General features: G+C 37.1%; 1 protein-coding gene and 1 pseudogene across 1 annotated transcript; both read left to right on the top strand.

Moving 5' to 3' along the window:
• Positions 1 to 584: 584 nt before the first annotated feature.
• Positions 585 to 2,913, top strand: LOC131947907 (cytochrome P450 3A24-like; annotated as a pseudogene).
• Positions 2,914 to 9,370: 6,457 nt separating this feature from the next.
• LOC131947902 (mesocentin-like) lies at positions 9,371 to 15,275 on the top strand. The gene is made up of 10 exons (XM_059309291.1): positions 9,371 to 9,509; positions 10,609 to 10,724; positions 11,141 to 11,237; positions 11,584 to 11,687; positions 12,006 to 12,079; positions 12,206 to 12,292; positions 12,606 to 12,829; positions 13,057 to 13,122; positions 13,458 to 13,484; positions 13,635 to 15,275. Exons 1-10 carry the CDS (start codon positions 9,390 to 9,392, stop codon positions 15,273 to 15,275), a joined length of 2,556 nt encoding a protein of 851 aa, XP_059165274.1. The 5' UTR covers positions 9,371 to 9,389.
• Positions 15,276 to 15,371: the final 96 nt, after the last annotated feature.

Consider the following 15,371-nt stretch of genomic DNA (forward strand, 5'->3'; position numbering starts at 1 on the left):
AATACACACTGAGATAACGGATCTTGTACAGAAAAAAACCTCGCCAAAAAAGTTAACCCCCGCCACCAAAAAAAAAAAAAATTATAAAAAAGACTATATGAAACTTGTACTTTTAGTTTTTAACCCTAACCCAACACTAACCCTAACCCTAGAGGCGGATAAGGAGTTATATTTACGGCGTGCGTTAAAATATTTAAAATAAAATGTCTAGATATTAGAAAATAGGTCAAGGTTGCCTGCTTGCATGAATTGAAACTGGCAAAAAAGTGGCGGGGCTTAACTTTTCGCCCGTGCAATTTTTGCATTAGTGGTGGGGCTTAGGTGGACAAGGTCCAATATAACATCCGTAAAAAATATAACATGCAATCAGTGTTTCTTCCTGGCATCTCTTCGGGGGGGGGGGGGGGATTTGGAATTTATACAGAAAATATATACTTTTTAACAGTGTTCCCCCCCCCCCCCCCCCAGGAGAAAAACCCAGAAGAAACACTGCATGCAATGTAATTTGGTTTTAACAGTGGCATCAATACTGTATTACAATATTTTTAAAAAGCATGCCCTAATTGGTTATCTTCCCTTTACAGTATTTAAACAAAATGGACGCTCTCTTCATACTGCTTGTCATCACCGTGGTTGTCCTGGCTCTGATACTTATGAGTTCAAACTAGCAGGACCTGACCACAACAGCTTTAAAAAGATGGGCATAGTCACACCACCTCCCAATTGGTTACTTGGTAATTTTGCGTTGGAAATGAAGCATGGAATTTTTGAGGCACAGAGAATCTTTTATAAAGAGTTTCAAGATAAAAAGGTACAATCATTTATAGGCTTAGCCAATTGTAAGTAAACAATTTTTACAGGTTTCTAAGGAGGAGAGGTTGTAATTTTGTGACCATGTGTGATGAGCAGGAAGGGGGGGGGGGTCCAGACAGTGTGACGTCACACTTGCATTTTCAAAAAGTAATGTAGGAAACTGAATTTTTAGCCGTTATTTCGCGTTTTATAATGCTGTTTTTTTGTAAGTTGTAATAGAAAATGATTAATATACTCAATGATGACCGAAACTCAGTCAATATTTTTGAAAGAAATATGTTTAAAAATATGTTAATGCCTGATTAATAGAGCATGTTCATAGATTCATATTTAAACATGTCGTGACTTAGAAATTCAAGCTTGACGAATCTGGCTTATAATTGTCCTTAGGTGTATGGCTGGTATGGCTGCAAAACCCAGTTATGATAGCCAGGGATCTGGATGTTATTAAAGATATCCTTGTGAAACACTTCAACAACTTCGTGGATAGGACTGATTTCTTCTTTGCTGAATCTCCTTTAAAAGAGAGCTGATCTTTCTAAAGGGGGGAGCACTGGAAACAAGTTAGAAAAACTAGTATAGTCCCAACTTTCAGTTCAAGTCGTATCAAAGTTATGTCCCCATCATATTGAACGCAATGTCAAAGTTCTGCTAGAACACATACATACACTACAGGAGTCAGGCCAGGAGGTTTGAACTGAGAGAGTTTTATTTCAGCGTTTACCTTAGATGTCATAGCCAGCACAGCTTTTGGTCTAGAGCTCAACACACTTAAAAACCCAAACTCTAGGTTCGCTACTGAAGCTTACAAGATCCTGAACCCCAACCCAGTGCTTTTTCCGTTTGCAGTTATGTCCCCGTTCTTGAGCAAGCTATTTTCAAGGATGGGTTTACCATTGACCCCCAAAGCATCCAAGGATTATTTTGCGCAAGTAGTGGATACGGCTATTGAACAAAGGAAAAGAGATGGGCTCAATGGGAAAGTGAATGACTTTCTTGATCTGCTCATGAATGCTGAAAAAAAACGGATGCTGAACAAGAAAAAAGAACTAAGCAGAGTTGAAATACACGTACGTAAACTATTTAAGTTAATACAGTACGTTTTTAGTTGTAAGACGACTAAATTATTTTTAAACAAATTCAGTTATTCCAAGGCTTGTACTTGTATGCTAGCAGAGGCGTAGCGAGGGGGGGGGGGACGGGCGGGGGGGGGGGCACATATATCCACGGGCGCCAACCTTAGGGCGCCAAAATGGGTTGGAAAAACAAATTGAAAGTTTGAGGGGAAGGGGTGCAAATCGAAAGTTTTTCCCCGGGCGCCGGAAGGGTCGCTACGCCTCTGTAGGCTAGTCAAAGCAATAGGTATGTTTATTAGCATTATCATAATGGATATTAATCTCAATGTATTTACTTTTCAGGGCCAGTCACTAATTTTTATTCTTGGTGGCTATGATTCTCTGGCAGCAAGTTTATCCTTCACCCTCTTTCTCCTGGCCATGCATCCTAAAATTCGCCAGAAAGTCCAAGACGAAATCGATGAAAAATGTGGGAAAAACTTAACCAAGTTATGAAACTGTCCAGGAATTAAACTTATCTCGAAATGTGTATTAACGAATCACTGAGAATGTTTTCCGATAGGAGTCTTCTTGACAGAAATACCATCGATGACATAAATATCCAAGGCGTTCATTTCCCTAAAGGTATGACAGTGATGATCCCAATTTTCGCATTGCACACCGACCCCGAGATTTGGCCAGAACCCGAAAAATTTATCCCGGAAAGGTTTACACCAGAGAACAAAGAGTCCAGACACCCTTATGCTTTCTTGCCTTTTGGTCAGGGTCCAAGAGGTTGTGTTGGAATGCGACTTGCCATGCTGGAGTTGAAGATCACCATGGCAACAGTCTTACAGTCCTATGTCCCGGCGAGGTGCACCAAGTCTGTGTACCCAGTCGTAAGCAATAAATTTCAGCTGAAGGCAAAGGATGGCTTGTGGGTGAAATTTGAATCGAGAAAAAAAGCTGCATAAATTGTTGCAAGGAGTGCTGATAGAGTAGATGCTATGCTACAACATTTCTTGAACATATATTGATGTCAGACTTTTAAATTTTTTTATTTTATTTTTTTTATTTTTACATTTTATTTACTTTTACAGATTAACCAATAATTTTTTTAAATTGTGTATTCTAGATGTATTTTTTGCTATGTGGAACTACTGTGATATAAATATATGGCCAATATAATAAAATAATGTGTCCTGTATGGCCACAAAAGGTCCGCCCGTCTTCAGGTATACATGCTTTAATGTTTGTGACGCAGTCTCCATCACAATAGACAACGCTGCCTAAAAAAACTCAATAGGCCAGTTGTTTTCCTGTCAATGTCGAACTGGAGTTCAACTCCGCATATATGTATATAATATATTTATATAATATATATATAGGCCTATATATATATATATATATATATATATATATATATATATATATATATATATATATATATATATATATATATATAATCATATTATGTGTGTTACCAGATGCGTTTAAGCGCTTTGAGATAGTTTTTTTCGAAGTCTTTTCTGTGGTTGTCAATACAAAAGTTTACTCGGTCCTCTATAAGTCCAGCTTGGTCGAATGTAAATTTCCTGAAACTCACTTAAAAGCTTACTGACCGTATTCAGTGTTCATGCAGAGTAGTAAGTATACATTATTCTAACACAACACTATTTTAAAAAATCAAAATTGAGTTCTTTAAAATTATCTACATTTATTTTTTCCCCCTCACGCAACAATCTCTGCCTACGCCACTGCACTTTAAGTGTAACTTAGCGTTCTCTGGCCCCTTTCTTGTTAAGCGTCATGAGTGGATAGACATAGCTTATCCTGCTTCATAAAATGGTACTTTAAAAAGTCATAACCTATCTACACTTATGGATTTTTTAAAATAATAAACGAAAGGGTGGGGGTGGATACGAGATTGTTACGAGGCTTTACACACTAAGTTCACTGATTTCCATATCGATAGTAAATAAAACAGCAAAATAAAAGAATAAAAACATTAAAAGGCAGAGACCGGTAAAAAGTGCCCTACCTTTCGCAAGTGAGTGGGGAGTGTGCAGTGCCAGGTTATTTAGCGCCCTAGGCAAAACTTATTAAGACGCCCCCTTTCACACAAATTAATTACTAACACATATGTATAAGAAAACAATTAATTAAAAGTGACATATTAATTTATTATCAATTGCATACACGTTATAAGTAGACATCAAAATCAAATTTTACTTGCCTCCGTCTCAAAACTTTGTACTAATACCTTCAATTCCAGTTTGCAAGCGTAATCACATGTTATTGAAACTGTTGCTAAGTCCGCGAGTCTACTTTGTACTTTACGACATAGCCCCCCCCCCCCCCCCAACTTAGAAAATTTTAAGTGCTTCGACCCCACCTATTTTTAAGTTTGACTGTCTTTAGTTACAGTTGTAAAATGTCTATATTGTGTGATTACGTAAAGATTTTTTAAATAGACTCCTAAAATTGTTATATATGAATCCTTTAGGAGAGGTTGAAAATTATAAAAAGAAAATTAACTAGATGTTTAATATACAACTAAGACTATAAGTGTAATAACATTAAGTATTGCAATATATAACGGCTACTGATGTATTTGTTTTCCTACTTGATAATGCTAAAAAACCTACCAAAATATTTTGTTTAGAACTTAAGATCTATATAATTTTTACAATAGCAAATAATAACTTACAGTTGTATTTAAATGTAAGCGGTCAACCTAAGTTGCAGGAATTTTAAATGAATGTAAAGTTAAGCAACGATTTATCTACCATTTGATAATACAAATACCAAAAATTATTTTCAAGGGAAATAACTTTCACAAGAATAGCTAAATTAACCAAGTGTAACTAAGACATGCTTGGAAAACACAATAAAACGCTCTAAATTTTATTATATAATAATTATAACAATTCTTTTATATTAGCTAAGTAATTTTGAGAAAAAAATATATTTTATCTATTGAATACTTAACTGCAGGTTTTGTTTGAAAGTCTAAAAATTGTATCTTTATTATAACATACTTCTATTCAATTTTGATGACAATCATTTATCTGCGTTCCAGGTGTGCGAAATATATGTATGTTATAAAGTTTTAGATCCTGAGTGAAAAAAAAAAAATGATCCCCTGAGTTAAGGGACACCCTTCAATAAAATCAGACGCAGGTAACTGTCTTAGACATTGCTAGAATTATTGATTAATTATTTTAAAAAATATAATTTGAAAAAAAAAACTTAACCGTTAGTTATAAATTCCAACCTATTTAATATTATATATTAATACTTTAAGAGGGGTCGGCGTGGTCGCGTCGGTAAAGCTCATGGTTGCCAAACCCAAAAGTATCGGGCAGATGAGGCTCGTTAGCTGGGGACAGACACTCTTCTAGGAGAGACAGCTCCAAAATCAAACAACTGCTGCCTTGTAGTTTGTTCTTGGTTGGACAAAGGCTATGGAAGCTAATCCAAAAAGAAAGGCTGAAATCGGAGTCAATGGCCTCAATGGCGCATAACCAGTTGACACGTATCCTTAATTTTGATGGAAGCGTGGTCGAGTTGGCGAAAGTTCATGGTTGATAAATTCGAAAAAAGTCTCGAGTTCAAACCCTCTGGCAGATAAGGCTCGATCCCTTCCAACGCTAAAAATTAAGAACGAAGAAGAAAAGAAGAAATACTTTAAGAGTGGTAATATAAATTCCTAAAAACTAAAGATCTTTCAACTATTACCAATCAGATTCCACTAGACCTTCAACTACAAAACAGCCGAATAAAAATTATGACACTTTAACACTTCGATACTTTATACCTACGAAACCATATCAGCAACAGTCCTCTGTCGTTACTCCCAAATCTAAACGATCCATCAAAACTTACCAAACAAGTACAATACTTTGAACACCTTGTCATTACAAAACTCTATACATCAAGACAGATTTCTAATTCAAAGTCAGAGAAAACGAGACTTACAAGCCCTATTAAAATTAGATAACAGTTTGAAATGTTCGAAATTTAAATTACGAACTTATTTAATCGTTTTCTACATCAATTATGTGACACCAAATTAGAAAGCTAATGTGACTGGTAAAAAGCACACCGACCTTTCCAAATTGGGGAGGTGGAGTTGCATTTTCACCATCGCGAATAAATATAGGCCAGTATAGACCTAATTTTGGAGTGTGAGTGCAAAATTGATAGTTCGTCCTGGGTGCCGGAATATATCGCTACTCCTTTATAAAAGTTATTAGTTATTAGGTACTTTTTGATAATAGTCTAATGCCTGCCTGGTGATGTTGCAAGTTGGTTTACGTAAGGTCAGAGGCGTAGGGAGGGGGGGGGGGCCTGGCTGCGGACCGCACCGGGTGACACCATTTTAGGGGGGTGACACCAAGGCAAAAAATAGCAACATATATAGAGAAAAACTTGAGGGGGGTGCAAATCGAAAGTTTGAGGGGGGGTGCAAATCAAAAGTTTGAGGGGGGTGCAAATCGAAAATTTGAAAGTTTGTCCCCGGGAAGGGCCGCTACGCTTCTGGGGGGTGACACCATTTAAGTGCCGCACCGGGTGACACCCGACCTCGCTACGCCACTGCGTAAGGTGTTAACAATCCATTCCCATTAGCGTTTTCAAATGTCTTTGCCAATAGGGTTTTCTTCAGTTTTTCTTCATAGTTCCTCGTTGTTGTTTTTTTAAATGTACATTTGTTGGCAAAGTGTCGTCCCGGTTCTACGCTCCCTGTCACGTTTCTGTGCCCTTGGCATATGTAAGGGATAGTGTGGTCAGTGCTATACCCAGCCATCTTTACTTTCATTAACATTAGTTAGGTACCCATCAGAGCTGGGTGAACTCAGGGACGGTCAACTAACTTGAACCCGGATTCGAACTCGAGACACACGGGTTAGCAGTCTAGCTGAGTAGCTCCCTACCGCTAGGCCACTCTGTCCCCATCCACTCCCCAACGAAAAAAATTATCGCTCCTATTGTCGGGGGTGGATGTTATGAAGTAAGTAAGCAAAGTTCCCTTTATGACAGGTGAAGTAGAGTCCACCTGTTTCTGTGACCTCGGCATTTGAAGAGATAGTGAGGTTAGCACTATAGCCAGACGTCTTTACAATTCTCTCACGTAACTCAGGTACTCACCAGACCCGGGTGGACTCTGTGACGTGCTACGACTCTAGCCAGGGAGCCGAACTCTTAGACTTTCTGGTTAGCAGTCGAAGACGCTAGTATTCGACCACGCTGTCCCATTGATGTTATGGAACCAGAGTCAAATACTGTTTACAACTTCATGGGGGGGGGGGGGGGGGGCAGTGTTTCTTCCAGACTTTTTTCTTCGGGGGGGGGGGGGGGGCACTGTTAAAAGTATATATTTTCCATATAAATTATATAAATTTCATTTCGTTCGGAGGGGGGGGGGGGCGGTAGAATTTTTTCGGGGGGCCCCGAAGAGATGCCTGGAAGAAACTCTGATGGGGGGGGGATGCATAAAAACAACACTGGTTGTTAAAGGGTTTTATATCAACACACAACTAATCATTAACACCCAAAATAAGATTATTGACATAAATCTAAATAAGAGGGACAAATGTATAATTTCCACTGGAAACATGGAGGAGAGAGATGGAAGAAGTGCAGGCTACTGGCAAGACCTGGCATGAATTAAAGTGGCTCGTCCAAGACAGAGTGGAATGGCGGAGATTTGTGGTTGCCCTATACTCCACAGGGGGTGACGAGGATTAAGTAAGTAAGTAATGTATAGTTTAGGTTTTGTAAAAAGTTACAGTTTTAAAATTGTGGTTATATTTTTCTTGGTTTTTCAAGTTTCGGCGAAACAGAATCTACTCTCAACCAATCAGTCTGAGGTTATGTGACTGAAATTATAGAACATACCACAACATGATAAAACAACATATGTTTAGAACATTTAAAAGTTGGTGCCAGCGAAAATTGTCCTTGTGGTATGGCCTCGGAAACACCGAACATGTCCTAAGACTGCAGCGTTATACCAAGCAGTGGCGTCTCAAGGGGGGGGGGGTCCAATTTTTACCCGGGGACAAACTTTCGATTTGCACCCCCCCCCCCCTCAAACTTTCGATTTGCACCCCCCCCCCCTCAAACTATCGATTTGCACCCCCCCTCATACTTTTTATATATACCGAGGGGTCTATGGGGGGGGGGGTTATGACCCCCCCTAACCCCCCCCCCCCCCTGCCTACGCCACTGATACCAAAAGATGCAGTCTAGACTCTGGCTCCAAACATCCTACTCAGAGAAAAGGGTATGGGGAGCTTGCAAATCTGGAGACGACGGTGTTGTTTGCACGTTAAATGTGTATAATTGGTTCCTTTTCTAGGAGTTTCTAAGATTTCTCCACACACAATCTGGTAAAAATCAATCCGAATTATAGCAGTGCTCACTCCCAGGGGCGGCGCTACCTATAAGGCGAACTAGGGGTTTTTTAGATTGGAATCCCTAAGGAAAGTAGGTAGGCCAAAACAACGTTGGAAAAAATCAGTAACCAGTGAAGCAAAAGCAACCGGAAAGTCGAGGGCCCAGCTTGAGGAAAAATACATTTCTTTCAATCTGATTTTAGCCCGAACATATTGGTTTGTAATTAAACAGTTTTTTTTTTTTTGCTGCTTCTTAAACCAACACATTTATTCTGCATTTGTAATGTTGACGACTATATGCGAGAAGGCAGAAATGATCTGCGAAAACAGTGTTTAAGGTGTTCTGTCCACTGGATTCCAGCAAAAATAGTAGCATGCAGCAGTGGCGTAGCGAGGTCGGGTGTCACCCGGTGCGGCACTTAATGGTGTCACCCCCCCCCCCCCCAGAGGCGCAACGACCCTTCCCGGGGACAAACTTTCAATTTTCGATTTACACCCCCCCCCTCAAACTTTCGATTTGCACCCACCCCTCAAACCTTCGATTTGCAACCCCCCCCCCCCCCCTCAAACTTTCGATTTGCACCCCCCACCTCTTAAAAGGCTATTTAACACTCTAATTAATCACTCTATTAAGTGGAATTATCATTTTTCTCTATATATTTTGCTATTTTTTGCCTTGGTGTCACCCCCCTAAATGGTGTCACCCGGTGCGGTCCGCACCCCCAGCACCCCGCTCGCTACGCCCCTGGCATGCAGTAAACCCCTGTATAGGGCCGATTTGCTGATAATAATACTAAATTTTATTATTATTTTGGGCTAGCATCTGAGAGCAATAAAATAATGTATAGGAATATTAATGTTTTATTCAGTTTACGTATTTAAATTTAATTTACAAAAATTGATTATACCCATGCCATACACAGCCATGTTAGGCCTAGTATAAATGGTCTAAAGCTGGTATCGACTTAAGATAAAGTTTATAAAACGATACTAACAGTTGGTCTACTCATCCTGATGCTGTGAGATTTTTAGGCCATACAGTACCAAGCCTAGCCTAACTATCTGGACAGGTAACACGAGTTCTTCCGGGTTAAAGTTGAGTGTGAAAGTTGAGTGTAAAATGATGGAGGAAGAGTCACACGCGATAGGTGATGTTTACAAGTGTACATTTAGTGGCTGCGATAAATCATTTAAACGAAGAGACAGGCTATCTGTGCATATCAGGACCCACACTGGAGAGGTTTTCAACTTTAACATAAATACCGTTTTAAGTAGAACGGTCGATATTTTACAGCGACCCCTGAGGCCGCCTTAGCCTTCTTCAGAGTTCTTCTCTTAGGACGTCTTTGCCAAAGGCCAAAGACTCTTTGGTCTTAGTCTTAAGTCTTAGTCTTCTTAGTAGTTAAAAACTCGTAGTCACTCTTCATAGCCGCTTAGTTACAAGTAGTAGATCTAGAATCTAGCTAGACTAGGTCTAGATCTATAATTATATTTATATATTTTATTATAATCTATAGTATAGACAGTATAGTAATTTAAACTTAATAACACTAACCTTACAGTCCTAACACTACTAACAGTAACAATAGACACTAGACAGCAATCAGTACTCAGTAGCAATAGCCAAAACTATACCCATGATTATTAATTATATTTTATATTTATTATGATATTAGTTATTAGGCCTATATTATAATTAGGCCTAAGTATATTATTATTTTGGCCTAACAGGACTTAAATTTAAAGTTCATAGGTCTCTAGGAGGAGAGGCCTAAGCTGAGGCCTAGTTCATTTATAAAATTATAGGCCTACCCTAATTATTTAATTAACCTATCTAATAACTTACTTAATTTAACCTGTTCCATTGCTAAGTAGGCCTATATTAGAACAATTCAAAAATTGAAGCTTAAAAACTAAAAAAAGTGACTTTGAGATTGAAATAGTTCATTCTTTAAACACCTGTGTAATTCTGGCAATGAATATCAAGACAAATTTTGCATGACTGTCACTAATATTAATTACAGAAGCTTGATATTTTCTGTGGATTTCTGTTTATTTTATCTCAAAAAAGTTAAATAAAACATAAAGTTACTACCCAGGACATATTAGTTACTCAAGCTCAGGATTTGAACTCGAGACTTTCACCAGTTTAGCAGTGGTGTGCATTGGTGTCCAACCCGTATTAAAATGATTCAATTACATTTTATTTACATGATACAGTTATTTCAAAACATGAATTTTAAAAATGTTTTAATTGGCGATCAACATTTTTACAAACATAAGGCAGGCTTTTATTTGCTTTTTTGATATAACAAAGACCATTTTCACTGTTTCCCCAGCGGCCATTTGTCTGCACAGTTGAAGGTTGCAACAAAACTTACACCAGGAGGCAGCATTTGACAGGGCACACTGAGAGAGTTCATAATATCGATTATTCAGCTGAACAGAAAGTTAGGTATGTAATGTGGTACGCTACATGTAGGCCTGCTGTGAGATTAATACAATTCCAATTTTTATCAACCCAATATTAGACATTGATTTGTTATTTATTTTTCTTTAATTTCCACTCCGTTTAGCTATTTTATGATTTGAATGCCTTGACGTGATATTGTTTTTCTTGTTTTAAATAGCACAAATCAAACACGGAATGTCATTCTTCTAAAATATCTGTCTCTTTCTTACTAGTCATTTTCTTGGAAATTTAATTAGAAAAGGGATTTTTTTAAACATTTAAAAGTGTATATAAAACAAGTAAATAAATAAAATAGGTGTATGGTTAAAATTGTACTAGGTAGGGATGTATAATGTAAATATCTTGATCAATAAAAGGTGAGCAAAAACATTATTATTCTTTATACGTATCTTACCTAGGTGTGCCAAGTGTGGATTGGATTTTGCAAACAACTTCAGTTTAAAAAACCATTTCTTAAGATTTCACAAAGATTCAACACCCATAAAATCCTATAAGGTGAATTTCATGTCTGTTTTGAGCCTTAAATAATGATTGTATAAGAAAAACATTTTAAGTAGACCTCATGTTAAATGTTACAATACTACTTTCTTTCTGATCTGAAGTAATTTTTGCACATTTAAATGGTAACATTACCCCTTCAGTCTTGATGAACCATAAGGAAATTTAAGTAGAGTTAGTACATTTCTTTAATTGTAATGTAAAGGAATTGTGTGCTCTGTCCAGCTACTTTTTTTTCCCTGACTCCCATTTATGTACCCTTCATAAAAAGGTGAACACAAGTGTTTCTTATGATGGAGCTTTGGGTTTATGTGTTTACCAAAGTTCTTTGTCTCCTCTCTAGTGCACAGAACAAGGTTGCAATGAAAGCTTCCACAAGAAGAAACAGCTGATTGTTCATAGGTTGCTTCACACACCACACACAGCATTAGCCAGCAAATGTTACAAGTTTGTTTTGTTTACAACTTCTTGTCTTTAATCACTGTGTAACACCATAATTGTTTTTGGTACATTTTTTAAAGTGGTCCACATGTGGATTTACCAATATTTTTCCTTAGTTTTACTGTATTATTAGTGTGTGTAATTCTTAGATTGACAACTAGCAAATAATTTTCTGTTTGCATTGTCTTTTTAAAAAAATACTTTAAATATATTTAAACAGTTAGAATATTGAAAAAATATAAAGAGTGGAGCCAGTAATGCATGTTTTGACTTATAGTCTGTTGAAATTAATCGTTGTACATTGCAAAATATTCTTTCTTTCAGATGCTCATTTGAGGGTTGTCAAAAAAGTTTTACCTTCCCCAACAAACTAAAACATCATTTAAAAGTACATCAAGGTTAGATTTCATACTTTATTAACTGACATTTGAATGGTTTTACTAGTAACATTTTTTTTTCCACAGTTTTGTGTAGTTTTGTAATTTTAGTATCCTAATTTATTTATCAATTTAAATATTGTTCAGGCTATACTTGTACATTTCCTGGGTGTGAATTGGTCTGTACGAATTGGTCTTCTCTCCAGAAACACAAAGCAGCAGTGCATGCATCTGGTAATTAATTCATCATTTTTATAAATAGTTAACAAATTCATCCCTTAGTGTATTTTTTTAAATTTCCTTCAATTTATTTGCCATTTGTTTATCTTAATTACTTGAAAAATTTTCTAATACTTTTCATCCTTTTTTACGTAATTTTATTTTGTTTAAACTTACTGTTTCGAACTAAAAATTAATCTTGAGTTAGATTGTTTAGTAGGGCTGATTTTCCAATCAGTCAAATAGAATTTAGTAAATATTTGGTAAATATTGAAATAAAGTTAGCTATTTTATTTTTAAAAGCTGTTTTTTTTCTTCCAAATTTCAGTTTATAGTTGCAATACTTGCAATGCCACGTTCAAGCAAAAGTCAAACCTCACGCAGCACATTAAAATTCATGCAACATCTCGGCCTGCTATACCATGCCCAAAGGAGAAGTGCAATAGAATATTTTTTTATCAGAAAAATCTCACACAGCACATCAGGGAATTTCATGAGGGGGAGAAGATTTGGAAAAATAAACGAATTAGAAAAAATATTTGTCCTAAAAAGGTAGGTTATTTATAGACAATTTAAAAAATAATTGCAATTTAGTTTCATAACTTAATAGTCATTTGGGATTGTTTGTACTATAACTTTTAAATATCTGTTTAATGTAATCTTGATTAGGATAAATATAAGAGTTCCCTACCTAGCAATCCCTGTATTGTTTTCATCATTCACTCTCTTCAGCCACCAGTGACTAAATTATTGCACTATCTTATTAAAATTAATTTTAGGAACGCAAGTCTCCAACTAAAAGATCCATGGCTGCTCGCTTATGCGGGTTAGATGATAGAACCGATGTGAGTTTAATAGTGACTTTTTAAACTTCTAATTTTGCTTTTTAGCATAATTTATTTGTTATTTGATGATTGAACTAATGCAAGTCAAAAACTGACTTCTTTTAAGCATTACCTTTTAGTTTATAGCTTAATTTTGGCTTATTCTTTTATTTTGTTTAGATAATTACCATTATTTTATTGACTTTTTTAAATATTACAACACCTGAGCATAAATTATAAACAAATGCTTTGTTAATTAAAAATTTTGTTTACATCAGTTATCACTTGTAATTTTGAATATAAAATTCCATTTATGCAGTACTCATTAACTTGTTTGAAATTTCTTTTATTTTAAGGAGCTGAAGCTTTACAAAAGTAAAAAAGTAAGTTTAAGATTTTTAATATGATTGAATGAATGTGTTTTTAAAAAAAAATATTCTAACCATTAAGTTTCTGATTGTAATCATTTCATGACTTATTTATTTAATTTAGATTTCGTTAACATTAATATTTTGTCTCAAATTATTTTCCAGGTGGCAGCACAAGAGGGAGTTCAACCTGAATTAGAACTCAACACTGTGTGCAGCTCTGAGTTGAGTGAAGTTTGTGACCCAGTGTTGGCTGTTGAGGCAGTCGATGATCCTCCCATGATGGAATCAAATGAAACTGAGAGTGTTTCTTGCTTGCTTGAGACTAGTCACATCTCACAGAGTGCGCCAGATAAACTGTCTCTGGACTATTGTTGCCAGTCTGATCTTAGTCAGACAACTGGGGAGTATTTACCTGGAGATTCTGTCAATCTTCCATTGCTAGAAGACTCTTCTACTCTGCCATTACTAGAGTACCCTGCCACTGTACCATATCTTGATTACCCTGTGATTCTTCCAATGTATGAAGACACTGAAATTCTACCTGTGATGGAAGTTCCTGCCACTTTACCACTGCCAGAAGAGCCTGCTACTCTACCATTACTAGAAGATCTTGCCACTCTACCAATGTATGAAGACACTGCCATTCTACCTGTGATGGAAGACACTGCCACAACACTACCAGAAGAGCCCATTACTCTAGCAATGTATGAAGACACTGCCATTCTACCTGTGATGGAAGACACTGCCACAACACTACCAGAAGAGCCCATTACTCTAGCAATGTATGAAGACACCACCATTCTACCTGTGATGGAAGACACTGCCACAACACTACCAGAAGAGCCCATTACTCTAGCAATATATGAAGACACTGCCACTATACCTGTGATAATTAACCCTGCCTCACTATCTTTGCTTGAAGATCCTGCCACTCTACCTATGATGGAAGATGGTGTCACTCTACCTATGATGGAAGATGGTGTCAATCTACCTATGATAGATGAAGGTGTCACTCTACCTATGATAGAAGATGGTGTCAATCTACCTATGATAGATGAAGGTGTCACTCTACCTATGATAGATGGTGTCACGCTACCTATGATGGAAGATGGTGTCACTCTACCTATGACGGAAGATGGTGTCACTCTACCTATAATGGAAGATGGTGTCACTCTACCTATGACGGAAGATGGTGTTACTCTACCTATGACAGACGATGGTGTCACTCTACCTATGACAGAAGATGGTGTCACTCTACCTATAATGGAAGATGGTGTCACTCTACCTATGACAGAAGATGGTGTCACTCTACCTATAATGGAAGATGGTGTCACTCTACCTATGACAGAAGATGGTGTTACTCTACCTATGACAGACGATGGTGTCACTCTACCTATGACAGAAGATTGTGTCACGCTACCTATGATAGAAGATGGTGTCACTCTACCTATGATAGAAGATGGTGTCACTCTACCTATGATGGAAGATGGTGTCACTCTACCTATGACAGAAGATGGTGTTACTCTACTTATGACAGACGATGGTGTCACTCTACCTATGACAGAAGATTGTGTCACGCTACCTATGATAGAAGATGGTGTCACTCTACCTATGACAGAAGATGGTGTTACTCTACCTATAATGGAAGATGGTGTCACTCTACCTATAATGGAAGATGGTGTCACTCTACCTATAACTGCAGGCCCTGTCACCCTACCAATACTACAAACTTTTCTCTGCATAGAAAATCATCCAGTTGATACTGAGTTCACAGAGAGTAGTGAGTCTATGGTGTCACGATAGACTTAAAAACATTTCTTAGCTTTCCTGTGATAGCATTTAGAATGATAGTTACTAATATTTTTGTTGCTACCCGATGGCTTTTATTTATTAGCATCT

This window comes from Physella acuta, unplaced genomic scaffold (assembly GCF_028476545.2).
Source record: "Physella acuta isolate Inbredline_101_S28 unplaced genomic scaffold, ASM2847654v3 ptg000615l, whole genome shotgun sequence".
NCBI classification, from domain to species: domain Eukaryota; kingdom Metazoa; phylum Mollusca; class Gastropoda; family Physidae; genus Physella; species Physella acuta.

Bases quoted from the DNA above. Each gene is read 5' to 3' on its own strand.
- LOC131947902 (XM_059309291.1), top strand. From the start codon at position 9,390: ATGATGGAGGAAGAGTCACACGCGATAGGTGATGTTTACAAGTGTACA. The intron at 12,293-12,605 runs GTAATTAATTCA...TCCAAATTTCAG, and splicing joins AGCAGCAGTGCATGCATCTG to TTTATAGTTGCAATACTTGC. The intron at 13,123-13,457 runs GTGAGTTTAATA...TTTTATTTTAAG, and splicing joins GGTTAGATGATAGAACCGAT to GAGCTGAAGCTTTACAAAAG.